The following is a 16,560-nucleotide window of genomic DNA, read 5'->3' on the forward strand; positions in this document are numbered from 1 at the left end:
GTCACTGTATGTGACGACTCAAACCGGGGGTCCACTCGATCCTGAGTATACCCCGGTTTCAGTCCTAGAAAACGACGTTGACAGGTATCAGAACTGCTTTGCCAAATTAACCATCCCTCACTATTAAATTTCGAAATATTGAAAGACGAATTGGAAACTGCAAAGCAGGAAGGGACAGATCTGTGTGATTATTCCAATTTGGGTAAGCACCCAGATCCGGCACAGAAGGCGAATTTAGTTTTTTAGAAGTGGCCAATCCGAAACAGGTGGTTTGGAAGATGGTTGCATTTAAAAACAACATATGATTTGGTACTAGACAGGCAAGGTGTAAAGCTTCAGTTCCCTGAACCTGCCACGGTTTGGAACCCCAAACCGACTTAAGATCAATAGTAGCCTTCCATAGATCATAACCTTTGATTGACAACTCATCCATAAAGGACTTAGAATATAGCAATTTGGTGTGTGTCAGTCTAACCTTGGAGGCAGACTCAGGCTTAACTTTAAAATAAAAGGATGCCGGGGCTGAAACACTGAAATCAGTAAAATAAGTAAACTTATCAACTAATGTGTGTGAACTGCCAAACGAGGGGGTGGGACAATGTTCCCACTGGGTAAAATTTACAAAATTTCTAAACGAATTTGATTTATGCAAGAAGTGATTGCCATAATGTTGAAAACAATACTGTTTCGCATAGTTAGCCGCATTGTCATACAAATCCTCAGCATCAAAGGCGGCATAATACTTCAAATCTGAAAACAGTGCTTCAATGGCGTGTACATCCCAATCATCAGAACGTATGTTCTGTTTAACTACATCACCCATAGAAACACGAAATACATTAGGCACATTAATGACCTCTGTAGGCCCATGAATTTGAAATTTAACTGCATCCCATGCGATTCCATCCATGACGGGCCAGGCAGTAATATTCACAAAAGTCTGGTCCCTTTTCATGATGTGGGATGAGGAGTGGGGGGCCAAAGTTCCATTGATAAGTCTAATTGTCGATCTCTCTTTGAGATAATGGCCATTCACCAAACGGAAGAAAACTACAACAAATCCAATGGACATAAACAAAAAAAATACCAAAAAGCATCAACCAGATGTATGTCCAAGGAGCTATCAAAAAATGTTTCTTAAACCAGCTCACAAAAACAGCAATGTTTGATGGGGGAGTTGAGGGCAAAGAGTTAGTGTCAAAGGAAAAACGGGACTGGCCAAGTGCTGTAGATTGTAAAACGGGCGAAGGTCCACGTGTAGGATAAGCATACTCAGTCTCATCGGACAAACCACCAGCCGGTGGTATCAGCAAGGGATCAGTAACTGAATGCATCTCGATGGCAACATCAGACAAGGTGGTAGAAGCAGGAACCAACATTGTATCTCTTTGCATTGTCTGGCATGAAACTGCCGGAGTCATACTAAGAAGTATCGGCCACTCGCTGAAGTTTGACATTGTCAATAGAGATGTACCTGTTTTCTTTGCGACCAGGAAGTGGAGGTAAAATGACTGTTCTTGTACCCTGCACTCCAAGCACTGGAACTGGTGCACAATAAGAGGGGCCGAACTCCTTCTTGTTCTCCACCTTCTCACGGACCAGATCACCAACTCGGGGTAGCCAGCCGACTACCGGAATCTGAACCTCAGCTTCAGACGTGGAGGGCAAATGTTCTTTCGATAGAGAGTCTCTGGCTTCTTGTAGAGTCTGCAAAACAGCACAGTGATCATCTACGTCAAAGGGTGCGGTCGACGCCGCAATGTCTAGACCATCAAGGTCTGGAACAAACATTCTGATTCCAAAGAGCATCATGTACGGGGTCCGCCCACCCAGAGACCTTCTAGGGAGATTATTTAGTGCACGTTGGACGTTCTACAAATGGGCTAGCCAGTTCCGGCCTGTGCCTAAAACACGTGCCGTCAATGATTGCTTTAAGTCATGGTTCATTCGCTCCACCACACTATTACCCTCAGGTCGGTAGGGAGACGAAAATTTGACTAGGACCCCCAAATTTTTCATAGCCTCCTTGTAAGCCTTAGAGGCGAACGCAGGGCCCTGATCAGAATGGAAGGTACCACACGCAAAAGTTCCCACAAAGACACGCAAATCCCTGATGACAGTCCGTGAGTCAGCACTCCTTTGTGGCCATACCCATAGAAAACGTGTGCACGAATCCACTGCAACCAAGATGTACTTGTACGCAGTATCAGAAGAAAAAGGACCGCAGTGATCTAAATAAACACAACCAAATGGCTTATTAGAGATGTACAGCTGTGTCTGTGGTGGGCGCGCAACAGTAGAAGGTTTAATCTGTTGGCAAATGTCACAATCAAGAACATAAGCGCGCGCTTGTTTATATAAACCAAACCACCAGTAACGTTGTTGTAGCAGAGATATTGTAGCTGACACACCGGCGTGGGCTGACGCCAACCCCTCGTGCGCAGCCAAGATCAGTGCTGGTCTGCAGTCCGCGTTGGGAATAATTCTATCACCAACGTCGTTAATCCTCACTAATGGGACGTTATCAGGACTTAAATGATAAATATACCGAGAGGGAAAACCCTTCGGGTAATCTCCTCCCTTCTCTGTAGCAGCAATAGCTGCCAAGATGTCATCATCAATCTTACTTTTGGATCTTGTAACTGCTGCCACTAAGTATGTAGCCACTGCTGTTTTCGCTGCCTCGTCAGCTAAGCTGTTGCCGACAGCATGGACACCAAGCCGCTGGTGACCAAGAGTGTGAATAACACTTACGAGAGGGAGACGTTCTTTAAAGTCTGCCACTCGAACCCAAAGCGTTTTATGCTTAATTGTGCTACCTTTAGTGTCTCGATAATCATTCTGAGACCAGAAGTGTAAATTGTCATTGTAGGACTGGACACAGTAGAAGGAGTCACTCACTATAAGAGTAGTGACTCGGGGATCAGCAAACTCCAGTGCAAGCACCAGAGCCCGGAGCTCCGCCAATTGCGCGGTACAATCACCCAATGACTGCGTATGCACTGCATCAGATTGGAATTCACCATTTACGAATGTACCTACGACAATTGCGCAAGCCGCAGAATAAGCGTGCTTCGATCCAATTGCGGGTTGCGCAGACCCGTCAGTGTATATGACACAATGGTATTCTTCGAGCGGGCGCAAAGACAGAGGTGCCGGATGAACGAATTCATACTGCAAGTACTCTTGAGTCTGTAATGAGGCATCAAAGATGTAAGTGACGTCTGGCGACGTCAGTGTTGTGGCCCATTGTATCCACCGTGGATGCAAAGCTTTAGAATTTGGTACACTTGCTTTAGTCACTGCCTCTAAAGCAGGATATGGAGTTACAACCAGAATCTGTTTCCCATGCGACAGTGCGCGTTCCTTGAGGATCGCCATCTGCACAGCAGTCAGAACTTTTTCGACCGTGGAAAAACGTAATTCAGCAGAGGTGTACAAGTGGGATTTGTACGCAATGGGGACTGTGTCGCCCTCATTAAACGTCAAATACGTGAACCCCACGGCGCCTGGTACTATTCTTATTACCAGGTTAGTGCGGTTATCACGTGTCAGCAAGTATTGTGAAGCAAGAAGGTCAGCCTGTAAAGACTGTAAAATTGCAGAGTGTTCTAGCTGCCAGCTAGATTTCGAAAACGAAGGCTATACCAAGGCGTAAAGCGGCTTGATACGCTGGGCATAATCAGGAATGTACGTACGGCCGAAATTCAGAAAACCCAGCAGAGATTGTAATTTCTTCAGTGTCGTAGGAGCACTTAAGCGTGCACACTTTTCCAGAAAGTGGGGGGCTAACCCCTTACCTTCATTGTTGAGCTCGTAGCCCAAAAACAACACCGTATATTCTGCGATGTGTGACTTCGCAAAATTGAATTTGTAGCCATAGTCTGCAAAACTCACGATAATATTGTCAACCCGAGACAGATGTGGCATCAGCTCATCATCCGTAAGATAGATATCGTCAACATATGAGTATGCTTCGGGGTCTATTCTTTCTAAAAGAGAAACCACGCGAGCAGAAAAGACGCCAGGGCTATTTTTGTAACCCATGGCTAATCTTGTAAACTGTTTTTGTTTTCCGCCCGAAGTAAACTCTGTCCACTGGCTACTCAGTGTGGACAGGTTGTGGCTAAAAAAGCCGAGCTATGTGTATTTTGTACCGCGCAGGTCCGGCAATGGGAGTTCAGGTGCCGGTAATCCAAAACTAAACGGTACGAGCCGTCAGGCTTCGTTACAGTGAATAAAGGGTTATTCATAGGGGACACACATGTTTCAATAACACCCTGATATTCCAATTGTTCAAGGATTGCCGCGACGTGGGGTCTCGCTTCACAACGCATAGGATATTGAGGTTGAGGCTGGGGCATAGACCGCAATGGAATCTCATGGCAGGGGGACAATCTGTCCCATCCCACCTGAGTACGATACACCGCCGGCGCAAGCGCCCACTCCTCAGCATACACTTCAGCTTGGTCCTTAGGCACTGTGTGCGCAAAGGACGGGAGGATTACTTCCTCCCCTCTAGGAGCCTCTAAAATGAAAGCTGGGGGCCAATCTGCCTCCGCTAGGAGGATATCATAGGTGGTGGTCAGATTATCCCAAAAAATCCCTTTTATTGTACGTTGTATGTCACCCTCTATTAATAAGACTATTTCATAAAGTCTGTCAGGGGGAAACACTCTGGTGTCAGCTGTTTCAACAGTAACCGATATATCAGTTGCTGTCACCGCCAGAAATGGACGCAGAGCTTGACGGACTATGGTAATTTCCGCTGCGCTGTCCAGGAGCGTCAGCGCCCATGTCCGGTTCCGAAGCTGTGTCCGCACTATCTGAGGCATACCTTGCCGTCAGAGCCGCCACTTTCTTCTTCTGAAACGGGGGTCTTTGTCGTGCAAATTCGTCCTGCTTGCCTTTACCCTCAGTCTGTCGGGGCTGGTCACGCTGTTGTGGAGCACCCCGACCTTTGCCACCGCCTCCGCCACCGGACTGTGTATCCGATGTTTCCTGTGAAGAACGAGGAGAGCGCTGTTCAGAAACCTGAAATCTATCAGGAGACTTTATAGCAGCACGATCGCGCAGATCATAAGTGCGTTCGCTACTTGACTGTATGGGAGAGGCAGGCCGAGAGCCCTGTTTCTGTTGCTGCTGCTTTCCCTGTTGTTTAACCTGCCATTTTTGTTTAGGAAAAAAGGGCCGGTCGTCCTTACCAGACGTTTCTGCCTTACCCTGCTGTTTTAGATCGGGATTCTTTATTACAGGCTTAACCCCTAAAGAGCTACGACCCAAATCCCGATATGCCTCTGCGATTATTTTCGCAAATTCCTGCGGTTTGTCCTCCTCAGGAACTCGTTTCAGTTCATTACGAACCTGGAAATGCAAAGCATCACCCTTCAGGTTACCAATTATCATGGTAGCCACCAGGTCAAATTGCCCGAGGAGCCGCATCCCTAACTCTATCGCAGACTCCGCACCATGGTTCTCTTGAACTCTTTTGATTACGGAGGGCAGCTGCAACATAGACGGAGTGCCATAGCACTGCGCGTACGTCGCTGCAAAGACCTTGCCCCAATTTGCACAATCATCAATGTGGGGGACCAAGTCCTTAGGCAAACTAATGGTGAGGATCCTGTGTTTCTCCACAGGAGTAGTATTCGGATAAACCGCTTCTATTTGGTCAAATTTTTCAGCAAGCCAAAAGGGGAAATCATCCCTAGTTTGGGGGCGCTTGCCCATAACAGAATTGACCATAACAGGACTAATGACCACCGCGTGATGATCAGTAGGCTGTCCCGCAACAGCAGGTGCCCCCGCCTGCATATTGCGCGACACATACTGCACTAACGCCCTATATACCGTAATGAGGGCAGTGTGTAGTACACGCAACTCAGCCACCGTCACCGTGAGGTAACGGGGATGAGGCGTAAATCCGGCTAGTACCGGCCAAGTGGCCCCTGCAATTGATAAAGGGCCCATTCTCAGCGGTATAACCACATGGGGAAGGGCGCCATTAAACCAAATAAGATGCTGCCAAGCAGATATTGGTATTTCCTGTGTCCTATACGGCGTATAGTTCGCTGGCACGGCAGCGGCAGTGTAAGAATGAAAGGTGTCATCATCCCCCACCGCTGGAATCGTCACCCAAGAGTAGAACAACTCATAGGGATGAGCCGCATCGGCTCCCACTACAAAGATGACGTTCATACCAGTGTCCGGTACCCCATACTGCGTCAAATGACGTTTCAGAGCTGCACGGCTATGCGCCGCAATATCCACCGACATTAGGACAACACACACGTGAAACTATCAGTAGCACAAGGGTTCACTAACCTTTTTAATTATCAAGCTTGAAAGAACCTATATCAATAGACCTAGGTAGGTTTAAATCCGTCAGACTTGTTATCCGGAAACAAGAATGAGGGTGTTGTGGACAAACGCGAGCACTACTAAGGCGTTTCAACTCATAGACCAAACGTTAGGTGCGCCATGTTGCAGGGATTCTGCTTATACACAGAACTATGCGTAGAACCCCAGGACCTCAGTGAGTTGTGGTGTACCAGAAACTCACCTCAGAACCCAGAACCCAGTATCCGGCTAGCATAAGTGTCCCATTCGTTATCCGAGATTTAGCTCGGAGGTCCCAATGAAAAGACAACCCAGAACACGCGACTCAGTACATACTCAGGAATGGTGGGAATCGGAAATACCTGTTCGTATATTATTCTCACATCAGTCCACAACAAGAGTCAACAGAGACACGGTGAAAATAAAGAGTTTATTTTTATAGACCACGTGTCCTAATATGCAGTACTTTGGCTAATACAAGCAGACAAATGATTAAAATCAAAACCATCAACATAGTTACAATTCCATAGAATATAAAAGGGGTGATCATGTTATAATGACAGTGGATACTACCACTTTCCCTTTACTAAGAGGCTAATATTATTATTAGACTAACAGAAGGTCTCTTAGGCTTGAATAGGGGACCCCATACCTCAAAGATCAGCTTAGTGAAATCACATCACAGGAGCATCAGGAGTCTTCTCGCAGGAAGGCTCGTCTTCGGTCTGAATAATAAACATGATGTCCGTGATATTAAAAGCACCAACTTTCAGGTATGTGCAGCTGCTCGTGTGTTATGACTAAATAGTGGGTCGATCAACCTAGAGTGGAAAACATGCATTGTCTAACAACTCAGACTGTTTGTCACATCGTGTGCAGACCAAGGTCGCTTCGCAGAGCTCGGGATGGTAACAACAGATTGCTCTCGTGTGAGGCAAAACTCGAGTCAGCAGTTCGTTTAAGCAATAACATGTGAACGCAGTGTCGTGTGCAAAAGCAGCAAGATGGCTTTCTAACTTCTGACGTGGTTATGCTAACTTAACAATGTATGTACGTATTAAGGGAGTCCTTACTACAGACGAGGATGGTAAGTTTTATAATATTCTTTAATAATTTACCCACCCGCCTCCACCCCCCGTGACGACCCCCACCCCCATCATGCCGGCCGTTACTGTTGACAGAAGTATGAGTTGCCCAAGGCAGACCGGCTGGAAGTCTCCGCATTGGATTATCCGCTCGGCTCCACAAATGGAAAAGCACGTTCACTTTCCAAGCGCCAGAATTAATAATAACTCCTATTAGTGGGTAACGGGGAGATGCAAAGGTACATAGCAGCTCTGTGAGATATGATTGCTCCGTACTTGTGCGCTGCACTGCAATTACGGGTTTACAACGCCTCCAGCCCGAGCTGTATTTACTAGACGCTATGTTTGTAATCATGGGCGAATTATGGTATTTAACTTCTGAATGCTCCGCGCTGGAGTCGGAATATATCCTCAAGCACTCAAGGAACGTGAGAGGCCCAGATAGCCACACTGAAACAGGAGTTAAAATGTTACTTGGTGTTTTGTACTGGTCTGCTCAGGTCTCTCATGACTTGTAGATGGCAAGTATTCAAACGTTTATACAAAACTATTTTAGGCCCTCCTTAGGCCTAAAATAGTTATGCACATTCATTACTATTTTAGACCCTCCGGTGCCGTATCAATGCCAGTCAGGGCCGGCTTTAGGGCGGTGCGATCGGTGCCACCGCACCGGCTGCTGGAATCCTGGGGGCGCCGTGTTTGAAAGTTTATTATGCCTTTGAAGCACCTGCTGCAGCGTTTCTTTCACCCCGCAATTACCAGGGCTCACATAAATGTCAAGATAACTTGTGTGATTAATTATCTTCCTGGAGAGAGAGATCAGCATTTTGTATAGTTGTGGTTTTGACTTAGGTGAACTTAGTGCAGAGGGTTAATATGCCTGCTGCAGAGAACGTGTACCATGTAGATTACAGATGTAAACAGATCAGCAGGTTACTTGCAATGTATAATTTAAAGTCCTAATATAGAATAGTGAGGTATTAACTTTCATCCTAGAACTGCATACACTCTGCAAAGTACAGAACATTGATCAATGTTGCAAAAAGGGTTAATTTGGCTAGAAATCGATTCTTATTATTAAAGAAAACTCCCAACTATGCTGTTTCTTTTTCGACTCTGAGTTTGTGCTTCTCCACACCAAGCACTCTTAAACTATGCTGCCTACCAGTATGGATGACATGTGACTCCTACACTTTTAGTCCTTTGGCTTACGTAACATTTCCTACACAGTGATTTACACATGTATGATTGAATGTCTGTGTGTAATATGCGTGTGATGCAAAGTGCTCAGACACCCTGCACTGGTATGAGTGGCGCTATATAACTAATTCAATGCATCTGAGAGAGTGTGGTTATGGAGACTTGGTCACTGTCTTCGCCACCCAATCTTTGGCCCTAATGGAGACCTGAGGTGACATATAGTTCATCTTTCTTTGGCAATAAGGTCAGGCGGCTAACGCCAATGTTCCCTATTCTTTTAAAATAATGCAGTCAGGCTAAATGGATGGCACGGGTGCAAGCAGGAATGAAGCACGATATGGGACAGTTTTAAATGTGTTTAATTATTTCAAGTCTACATATCCTACCTACTTTTATAAATATTCTTGCTTTCTGAAATGTGGTTTAACCTGCATCCTTTGGGCCTTTTTTTTTTGTTCTTCAAAATTTCCTTGGCGTGAGGGTCCTGCAGTTCCCCTTTAGTCAATCAGGCTCGCTATGACACAAAACACATTTAGACCCTTTTTTTACGCCTCACCACTTTCAAATGTCACCAGCCACCACTGCTCCTTTTCCTGGTTTGTGTTGGTGGTAGTAGGCCTACGGGGTCAAGCGAAATGTTCATGTTTGTTTTCCAAAGAGGCCCAAACTCTCGTGTCATTTGTGCATGGCAGACATTAGCATTAAAGAAGTAGAGTGGCCCTATAGCGGAGTTTTATGAAAGTAACTCCAGGTATTAAGTTGAATTATTACATTTTGTTTTTGTGTTTTTATTTTTATTTCTGCAGGCATTCAGAAAGAAGTCACTGCCTCAATGATTACAAGGTTATCACTGACCATAACACTGAGGTAATCTCTGCACCTCTTTGGTGCTTGACGTGAACAAAACATTTTGGGTGTCGGAGGATTTACAAATTCTTAAAATACAAACATGTCCAACCCTTTAAAGCAAGTATTTAACAAAGATCGCACTTTCCGGCCTAAGCGGAAGTTTGAGCCTGGCACGCAGCGCTTCGAGCTTCACAAGAAGGCACAAGCTTCCCTCAACGCGGGGCTTGACCTGAAACTGGCTGTCCAGCTACCACACGGCGAGGACCAGAATGACTGGGTGGCTGTGCATGTGGTGGACTTCTTCAACCGCATCAACCTGATCTACGGCACAGTGAGCGATAACTGCACAGAGCAGTCATGCCCGGTCATGTCTGGTGGCCCCAAGTACGAATACCGGTGGCAGGATGATCACAAGTACCGGAAGCCCACAGCCCTCTCCGCCCCCAAGTATATGAACCTGCTGATGGACTGGATCGAGGTGCAGATTAACAATGAGGACATCTTCCCAACCAATGTCGGTGAGTTTTGGGAAAGTAGTCATGCAAATTCAGTCTTCTGGGAGAAAGTGGCTGCTGTGTGGTGCTTAAGCCATCTCAAAGAATGCATTTGTGGTCGATGGTTCATCTGTTGCCATAGCGTGATCCTAGGCATCTCTGTTGCCTTGGTTATTTTGAATTGCAACTGGGGCACTGATGACCTGTGATTTGGGGCTTAATGTTCGATCTAAAATGCACCCCATGAAGGCTTTATTGTGTATACTTCTTTGCACAGTGATGTGGCAGAGTGTTGAAATGTGCTTCGCCTGGCTCTATAGAGCTGTTGATGGGTTGAGTGCTTTATTTTGAACACAGTTGTCAAGTACTTGAGGAGAATAAAACTTCCCTGCAGCCAGGTAATCAAACCACAATTTGGGGGCTGGTGGGCATGTTTTCTTTTTTTCACTTTTTTTTTTTTTTTTTTTCTTTTCTCGTACCCATTGCAAACCTTATTTTTCCTTCCCTGTGGCTGTTGTGGCATATATAGCTAACCGAAGAAATACATTGTATACTACAATGATTAACCGCTGAAAAGCATGCATTGTTCCTTTTCCGTATCACGTCCCATTTACCGGCAGTTGCTCTGTAGCCTGTTTTTTTCCATAGCTCATGTGAGTATGATCACAGAAGAGTCGTTTATTTTGTAAAAATTTTGGCAAGAATGTTGTCCTCCAGTAAATCGATTTTGATTTTACTCATATTTACTGAGTGGCAACTTTTTTCCACCAATTTTTGGCTACGTTTCGCGATTATTTGTTCTGCGTGGACACTGCAGGTGTCGAACAGTTAGCTTATAATATACATCAAGTGAGTATTAGGTCTCCACCCCCTTTAAACCTTTGGCCTTTTTTGACCAGCTTCTTTCAGCTATCGGTTTTGAGACTTTGTCAACCACTTCTTGGCTCGTCCCAGAGGAGTAATAATCTCTCATGCAGTTCTATTGGGTCTTGATTGTATCCTTCCGTGGCCATTCAAAAACTTGCATTGAACTGTAGGAGGAACTACTTTCCAACTGTACACCTGTCTGTCCGTTCTTGCTGGCTCCTTCCCATGTGTCTCGCTCTAACGTGCTAACTAATTTTGCGTAACGATATTAAAGCCAGACCTATTGGCTTTTCCAATGATTGTTCCTAGTGTTTCTGTCAAAGCACATTCATCTTGCCCAGACTATTTGAAGTGCTCTCCATGCAGCAGGGAAAAAATGTAAATAACCCACATTATTTGTATGTTGAGAGTCTGCTGTCCTCGAACTCTTAAAGATTGCAAAATATGCCTGAACATGTTCGGGGTGATTCTAAAAGACTGTGAACGGATTTTGCGTTGGAGGATACTGAAGGAACTAAGGAGCAAGGAGACGTAGACAGTGCGAGATAGGGACTACCGCCATTGTGACCTTTCCGTCAAGACCACATAAGGTTTCTTGTACATAAGAGGCACAAGCAATCTTGCAATTTGCACCACTCTGTCAACTTCTAACAATCTCCACCGTCTGTTTATGCTCTAGATATTGGAGAATAACACCCAGACTGCCCTTGCACTTCTAGCAAAAACATTATTCGTCACAATTTCTTAAAAGGAAAGGAGGGGGAGAAGGGTCTTGATCCTGCTACATTTGGGATAAATCATATGTGCAAAATCGTGGGCAATCTTGATGAGTCGGCAGAGGCTAATGCTTCGAAATTTGGTTCTGAGTTGCAAGTTCCAAAAGATCTTTTAATTGTGAAGTTGGTTACCTCATCTAGGATATTTGCCCCTGTCACTGGATGGTAACCCATATTGATCTGATGCATATCTCTTTTCTAATTCCTGGAGTGAGTGTATTCATGTGAGTTTCCATATTTGACATGAAATGGTGCTCAGTTTAATCTGCCTTCTTGATTTGGCCCATGGTAGCCAATTCATGTGTTGATATTATTTTCCCCTTGTATTTTATTGATGTTTTAATTGTGGCTCTTAAACTCTTGGATTATCTATAAATGTACACATGGTCTAATATTCCTGCTAATCTAGTATGATTTTTAACTTTTGTTGCCACCCACAAACTATCTCCGATTTTTATTTTCTTCATCCCGCTTTTGTTTATGAAACTCATTCGTTTTTTCTAAGCCTATCTTATACTAACATGGCTCGCTTCAGGTGTTCTTTCCTATTAGCCCACTTGAAGCTAGGACCGCTGAGCTGAGGGCAACCTCCATATTCCCATTGTCTTCTCAGTTTGAGCATTTTCCCTCTGTGGGATTTTTCTTCTCAATGGAACCTGTGTGTCTGCATTTTCTGACTCCATAAATGATCTTTGTGAGTCAAGTGGAAATATATTGAACCAGAGGACTTCTAAGTTCTGATCTCCTTTTGAAGGAGCCTCAGGTCAAGCGTGCAGTACAACACTTTTTTTCTTTTCCAACCTTTCAAATTTAGTTTCTCTCTCTTCTTTTTCAAAATAATACATTTAAAAATATTTTTAATATATAAACTAAACACCCCCCCACAGCACAGAATCATAAATATATAAATCTCTTAAGTTCATTACACACACATACACAAACTAACTTGATGAACTCCAGAGAACCTGAAAGACATGGCGGAGACTGCGAACGGTGAGTAGCTGCGTTACACACTCCTGGGCCCTGCACCAGAAAGTCTAAGAAAGCAGACCATATGTGGAGGAATCGTTTTGCATGATGATCACCTCAAACCTTGCTTAATGTGAGTAAAAGTTGGAGGAGAGATTGAAGGAAAGCGGGCAATATTACTTATCAACATAGATTTATGGATGTATCTCTAAATGTGTGAAAATCCTATTTTGCTAGGCCATGCTGAATGATGCTTTCCAGCCAGATAGATGACTTTAGGTTGAAGCTGACGTAGCGCAGTTGATCTCATCCCTAACATTGTATCTGCATGATGATAGTCTTCAAGGGCTATCCATTACGGTGATCTTTTTCGGCAGAATCAAACTAGTGCTTTAAACAAAGTTTGGATGTGACTTTCAAATATATTAAAAAGGCCAATCTATATTACTAACCTCCTTCAGCACCATCGGGGCTCTATATTTCTGAATGTGTGTTCTTTTCTCCACCCACTTCTTTATTTTCCTTTACCCAGCATTACCAAGTAGGGTAAGCATGAGTACATGAATCTGTGGCGCCTGCTTCCTCATTCTACTTCCTGTTTTTTTTCTACTTAATGTTGTGTCAAGTAAGCTTGACAATGTTGTTTTGTAAGAGTGCTTCCTTTCAGCAAGCCACTTGCTCAGGTAGTGGTGTACGGTGCTGTCCAACACATTCTCCCCTGCAGTTCTGTCTTGGTAGGGCTCTTGGCAGTAAGTTGCTCCAGTGGCGGAATATTTTACAATGCCAGCATCCCTATTTTTTTAGGTCTAGCCTAGCAGCAGGTCGGCATGCTGTAATAGAGTATGCACTGGAAGCCCCACTCACTCTCTGCCCATATGTCATTGTCCTTCTTAAATGCTGGCTTCTGATTCGTAAATAGGCTGGTTAGTGCATCCTTGTCTGCATTTGTTACCGCCTATAAGACTGGACCTTTTACTTTGCTTGTTACACAGTCTGCATTATAAGTGGGTGAGCACTATTTTGTTTATTGTGGCGGCTGCTTTTTTAGGTCTCGCCTGAGCCAGCGCTTTAGCTCTGGCGAGAGTTATAGAAAGCGGGATTTGGAAGTGCAGACTAGTGGCTTTTCAGGCCTCCAGCTACAGTGCATGTGCACCATTGTCAGCCTGCGTGATCACTTTCGCGGCCGCTTTGATGTTCTCAGTGAGCCGCACGGCCACTGAGAACATCAAAGCGGCCGCGACCGTGCACACCATTTTCCAGCCTGCATGCCTCTCTCGCCTTAGTGCGCGCGAGGTGCCCTACACCCCCCCCCACTTCCTGCTTGTTATTGTCTTCCTAAAATACGGCACTCGTGCATTCTGCTCTATACTATAGCTCTATAGAGCGCATGTCGTTTCCACAACCTCAGCGTTTTGTTTTATACCCGCCGTTAACATATACAATTCGGTTTCACTTTCGCAGGGTTTCACTTTCGCAGAGTTATGTATTAGAGCAGTGCTGCAATGTTTTAAAATATGGCACTCATGCGTTCTGCTCTATACTCTTGGCTTTAATAATGCAATCTCCTTTGTATGAGGGAATGCTCCTCAATCAGCGGCGCAACGTTCCTCACAAACATGTTTTGCATCTTTTTCTCGCAAAACAGCGGCACTGCGTTCTGCTCTATATTATAGCTCTCCATAGCGCATGTTGTTTCCACAACCTCAGCATCTTATTTTATACCCACGGTGATGGATCAAACCCAGATCTGTTGACTGGGTGTGAGTGTTTGATTGGTTCTGATGCTCCGTCCATCACCACCCCCTTTTGTACCGCTTTGTTCGCCATAAGCTGGCAGGGTATGCTCAGACGTGAGTCCCTTGCTCACTTTGCCACTGGATTCAAGCAAGCCTGGCTGAAGACGGCTGAAATGCCAGAAACCGGTCCTAGGAAGCTTGTTTCCGGTCCAGGGAAGGCATGGCTTGGCAGTTCGGGCTGGACTGTTCCCATGAGGCACAGGGTCAGACTGATTTGCATATGGCCATGTCTGAACTGGGGTGGCAGAGTGGGCTAAAGAACGGTGATGGATCAAACCCAGATCTGTTGACTGGGTGTGAGTGTTTGATTGGTTCTGATGCTCCGTCCGTCACCACCCCCTTTTGTACCGCTTTCCACAACCTCAGCATCTTATTTTATACCCACCGTTACCATATACAATTCGCTTTCACTTTCGCAAACATCAAGGCGTTTTATTTCTTTTGTTACTGTGTGGCCCTGCTTACAGCACCCAGTGTGTTCTACTTCGATATAATCGTGCTTTCTTGGTCAAAGCCATATCCGTCTTCCATTTTGTGGCCGGGCTGTTTGCAAACTTATCTTTCTCTCTAAAAATACTGCTTACAAGTGTTTACCTGGAGTTTTCATTAAACAAAACTTTCATTTTCATCTATTGTGAGTTTCTGCTCCCCAACGGTTGTTACCTTTGCGGCAATGCTGGGCAGACCACTACGTGAATCCCAACGACTACAATGGCTTTCTTGAGGTGGTGTTGTAAACTAAGGTGATGCCGCGTATTTTCCTTTACCAAATACCAACAAGGTATTGTCACTTTACTTTGTACTGTAAAAAACAAGCGGTTTCTTAAGAATGTAATGTGTTTATTTGTTCTTTATACCTATTGAAAATATTGTGCCCTCATTAATATGGAAGGGTGCACAACATATGCTGCAGCACACACCAGTGTGTGGGGTAACAAAAGTGTGAGAGCTGCATGCAAGAAAGGCAAACCTGCTCTTTTGTGTTTCTGCCATCGGTGCGCAACTGAAATTGTGTAACATAACTGGGGCTCATGTAAAGCGCCCCAATACCTTCGGGTCGAGTTTGCACTACATAAATCTGCAATACAATTACAAAACATACAAAACACGCAAGGTTGAAGTGATAGTTGCTTTTAAAAGAGGGTCCTTCACTCTATACTTCGAAGACAACACAGTAGCCCCTTTCTTACAAGCTGCAACGCGCAGGCTAACATTAGTTGAGGTCTATATGTTTCTTGTGAAATGTTCCTACTAAGCTTCGGTCTAATGCCAGTCTGTGAAGTGTTTATTTACTGTGGAGACTGGAGGCGTAGTCGCAGTCCAGGCAGTCACCCAGACGCTCTCTGGACTCCGGGGCCACGTAAGATAGGGAACGTGTGTCTGTCTGTCTGTCTGTCTATGGGATGGAACAGGACAAAGATGTGTTTCCCCTCTGAAGACGGAGGTGCGTACCTCCAGTTCGGCCCTCTTTGGCTAACGAGAAAAGCGCATCTCTCTTGGACGCACAGCCACAAGAGGACTACCCAGCCCTGGGGGATGGGGGGTGGGGACGTAGGGAGAGGCATGGAGAGAGCACCCTGAAACTTTGAAAGTGGAGAACAGGGTTTAAGTAGTTAGCTATAGATATTATGCAACCTGTTTTGCAGCTGTTACAATATGCAGCTACTTTCAAAACATTAACATATAAAACAAATACCGCATTTAATCCTAAACCTACTAATCCTTCAAAGAACATTCAAGATTTTTATTTTGGATATTGCATATTTCTGTAACTTTTTGCACGTCACGTTAACAAAAGTTTAGTGAGAGACGTTGAAGCGCAAATTCTTGTATACTCCCTCCCCATTGTATTAAAATGTACATTGAGAATTCGTTTGTACTCCATAACTAAACACTTTAAGGTCCCAAAGGCGAGACCTATTGGCTATGCCAATGCTTGTTTGTATTTGCATGCTGTGCGCAGCGCCTGCTTTAGGGACACCGCAATTGGTTTCATTTTTTTTTTTATAGCTTTAATAATGAGCGCGACGCCCGCTTCATGGACACCTCGCTCTGCAATATAATAGGTATTACTTTTGCAAAACTTCTAACTATTGGTATTGTAAAGGACAATGCCTTTTATCATTATAAAACGCATTGCTATTTACAATGCCAATAGCTCACAAACTTGCATTGCGAGACCTAT

General features: G+C 44.8%; 1 protein-coding gene across 3 annotated transcripts in view; it reads left to right on the forward strand.

Moving 5' to 3' along the window:
- The window catches only part of MOB3A (MOB kinase activator 3A), a 75,482-nt gene that overhangs the window by 28,418 nt on the left and 30,504 nt on the right, over positions 1 to 16,560 (forward strand). For all 3 annotated transcript variants that reach the window (XM_085636824.1, XM_085636825.1, XM_085636826.1), the window contains exon 2: positions 9,431 to 9,991. In XM_085636824.1, the coding sequence (XP_085492950.1) occupies positions 9,574 to 9,991 (418 nt within the window). In that variant the 5' untranslated portion in view covers positions 9,431 to 9,573. The remainder of the gene's footprint in view (positions 1 to 9,430; positions 9,992 to 16,560) is intronic.

This window comes from Triturus cristatus, chromosome 12 (assembly GCF_964204655.1).
Source record: "Triturus cristatus chromosome 12, aTriCri1.1, whole genome shotgun sequence".
NCBI lineage: Eukaryota > Metazoa > Chordata > Amphibia > Caudata > Salamandridae > Triturus > Triturus cristatus.